At 45.7% G+C, this 3,195-nt stretch overlaps 1 protein-coding gene across 1 annotated transcript in view; it reads left to right on the top strand.

Moving 5' to 3' along the window:
- The window catches only part of Tada2a (transcriptional adaptor 2A), a 51,423-nt gene that overhangs the window by 6,703 nt on the left and 41,525 nt on the right, over nucleotides 1–3,195 (top strand). Inside the window, exon 3 of the mRNA XM_021212147.2 lies at nucleotides 1,847–1,953. Coding sequence (XP_021067806.1) covers nucleotides 1,847–1,953 — 107 coding nt within the window. The remainder of the gene's footprint in view (nucleotides 1–1,846; nucleotides 1,954–3,195) is intronic.

The following is a 3,195-nucleotide window of genomic DNA, read 5'->3' as shown; positions in this document are numbered from 1 at the left end:
TGTGAGCCACCATGTGGTTGCTGGGATTTGAACTCTGCACCTTTGGAAGAGCAGTCGGGTGCTCTTACCCACTGAGCCATCTCACCAGCCCCACATCGTCAGTTCTTAGCATCTAGAATCCCAGTTCCTATCTGCAAAATGTTCTTAGTGCATCCTTCTCATCGGAGCAGCAAAAATCTGCCTTTGTAGATTTCCAAAATCTCTCCTAGAGGGTAGTTCAGAACCATCAGGTTAGTTAATTAACAAAGTGAACTGTTAAAAAGGATAGAAAAGGGTCAGCAAGATGGCTCAAGCCTGAGTTCAATTCCTGTAACTCACATGCTGGAAGAAGAAAACTGACTCCCAAAAGGAGTTCAGGGCCAGTTTTGACAACTTAAAACCTGTCTCTTAAAAATAAAATAAAGCAAGAGTTCAGGGGGTGGTGATTTGGTAAAGATTGGCATCTGGGGCTAGAGAGATGGCTTGTCATTTAAGGTGTTCTGTCCTTTTTTTGCTGATTGTTTGTTTCTTTGTTTGTTTTTTGAGACAGGGTTTCTGTGTAGCCCTGGCTGTCCTGGAACTCACTCTGTAGACCAGGCTGGCCCTGAACTCAGAAATCCACCTGTTTCTGCCTCCCAAGTGCTGGGATTAAAGGCGTGCACCACCACTGCTGGGCCAGTGTTCTGTTCTTGTATGGGCAAACAGTCATGTGGCTTGTAAGTCCAGCTGCAGGGGATCTGACCCCCTCTTCTGGCTTCCATTGGCACCTGCACTCAAATGCATGTGTCACACACAGACATACAAATAGAATTTTTTAAAAAACTGACATCTAGCACTTAGTATTTTATTTTTTATCAGAAGTGGTAGATGGCCAGTGCCTGTAATCCTTTCACTTAGGAGGTAGAAGCAGGCAGATGAGGAGTTGAAGGTCATAGTTAGGGACTAGCCCCTATCAGTTTTCTCTGTCTTCGTGCAAAGCAAGCAGCGGTCAGAGCAAAGAATGGTGCCTCAGAAGGTGTTTCTTAGCTTTGTGGAGGAAAGTGCTATTACAGAGTAAGATAAACAAAGTAAGTCCCTTCATGTCCCTTCCAAGGCCTTTGTCTCACATTCCCACAGGCAGTCACAAAACAATAGGTTGCTCTGACTTCAGAGGCAGGATTTAGGGCAACCTGGAACAATGGTATCTGTAGTTTTAGGGCTTTGGAGAATTTACATGTGCCCTTTGCCTTCATGGTCAGAACAAGAGAAGGCCTGTGTGCAGCGGTTTGCCTTTTCGTTGGTATCTCAAGTCTAGACACAAAGCTTAAATCTCAAATTGGAATTCCTCCAACTTGTTAAGAAAAGAATTTGAACTTGCAGAGAAGTTGAAAGACCAGGGCAGTAACTGCCTGTGTGCTGCTGCCTGGGTAGAACAATCGTTGACCTTTTGTCTAGTTTGCTTTTCTGTGTGTGCTGTGAAGGGAACGTGTGGCAGCGTGGGCTGTGTACGACTTTAAAACTTAAGTTTATAAGTTTCTCTTCTCTGCACTGACCATCTCTAGGTTCACTGGAGGAAGGAACACGCTGCCGTGTAGTAGACAGTGGTTCTTTTTTTTTTTTTTTGGTTTTTCGAGACAGGGTTTCTCTGTATAGCTCTGGCTGTCCTGGAACTCACTTTGTAGACCAGGCTGGCCTCGAACTCAGAAGTCCNCCTGCCTCTGCCTCCCGAGTGCTGGGATTAAAGTTGTGTGCCACCACGCCCGGCTTAGACAGTGGTTCTTGTTTGTGTGTGCAATGAACTCATTTCACTACCGTGTGTTGGTCAGTGCAGTCAGGCTTCAGCCATTCGTAGAGTTTGAAACTTATGTTTGTTTTCTGTATGTTCCAGATGACCCGTCTGATAAGCCGCCTTGCAGAGGCTGCTCCTCCTACCTCATGGAACCTTACATTAAATGTGCTGAATGCGGGCCTCCTCCTTTCTTCCTGTGTTTACAGGTAACTCCCTGAGGAGAGGGTGTCTCTCCTCATCTGTTTTGTGGACACAGAAACTTAGAGTAACTCCGTAGCTTAGGACCGCCCTGCACGAGCTCTCTTCCTACAGGTAGTCAGTCTTCCCTGCAGACTCCACCAGGGAGGCCAGGAACAGATGGGTAAGATAGACAGGGCTGTTCCAGAGGGCGGCTCAACTTAGTGCTGACCACCTTCCAGAGTACTTGAAAATTTTCCATAACAGGAGTCAGAGATGGCAGGCTGTTCCTTTTTTTTTTTTAGATTTATTTATTTATTATATGTAAGTACGCTGTAGCTGTCTTCAGACATTCCAGAAGAGGGAGTCAGATCTTGTTAAGGATGGTTGTGAGCCACCATGTGATGTGGTTGTTGGGATTTGAACTCTGGACCTTTGGAAGAGCAGTCAGGTGCTCTTACCCGCTGAGCCATCTCACCAGCCCTAGGCTGTTCCTTTTGACCTCACTGTTTAACTAGTTAGAGTAGTCTTTGTATAGTTGACAAGTGAACCAAGTGTTTTGTGGGCTATATTAGGAGTAATACTGGTTAGGGGTGCCAGGTAATATTTTGAGTACCTCACTTGAATCAGCCCTAAATCATCACTACAGCACTGAGAAGTGAGTAAGTACATATCTCCATTTTACAGATGAAACTCAGCCAAAGAAAACCTAAATAATTTGCATGTTGGGATTATCAGGGCTTAGCCAGTCTAAGACACTTGATTATAGGAAGCATTCTGGAGATGGCACAGTGTTTGCTGTGCAAGCTCAAGGACCTGAGTTTGAATCCCCAGCATCTGTGTAAAACCTGGGCATGGTAGCATTTGCCCATAGCCCCATGCTGAGGAGGGCATGGAGGAGGTAGGAGGAGCTTGGGGGTTTGTTAGTCAGGCAGACTAGCTAAATGACAAACTCTAGGTTCAGTGAGAGACCCTGTCTCAAAAAATACAGTGGAGAGCAATAGAGGAAGATACCTAATTGTGGCTTTCATAAGGGTGTGCATAGCTGAGTGCACCTACAAACACACATGCACACAAACAGCATCCAGTTTCAAACATGTTAAAATGTTATAGTAAGAGCATATATTAGGAGCCTGGCATGGTGTTGCACGCCTTTAATCCCAGCAGTCAGAGGGCAGAGGCAGGCAGATTTCTGAGTTCGAGGCCAGCCTGGTCTACAAAGTGAGTTCCAGGACAGCCAGGGCTATACAGAGAAACCCTGTCTCGAAAAA

The sequence above is a fragment of the Mus pahari genome, chromosome 14 (assembly GCF_900095145.1).
Source record: "Mus pahari chromosome 14, PAHARI_EIJ_v1.1, whole genome shotgun sequence".
Classification (NCBI taxonomy): Eukaryota; Metazoa; Chordata; class Mammalia; order Rodentia; family Muridae; genus Mus; species Mus pahari.
The sequence above is the reverse complement of the archived record's forward strand: the minus strand, read 5'-3'. Positions and strand labels throughout refer to the sequence as shown.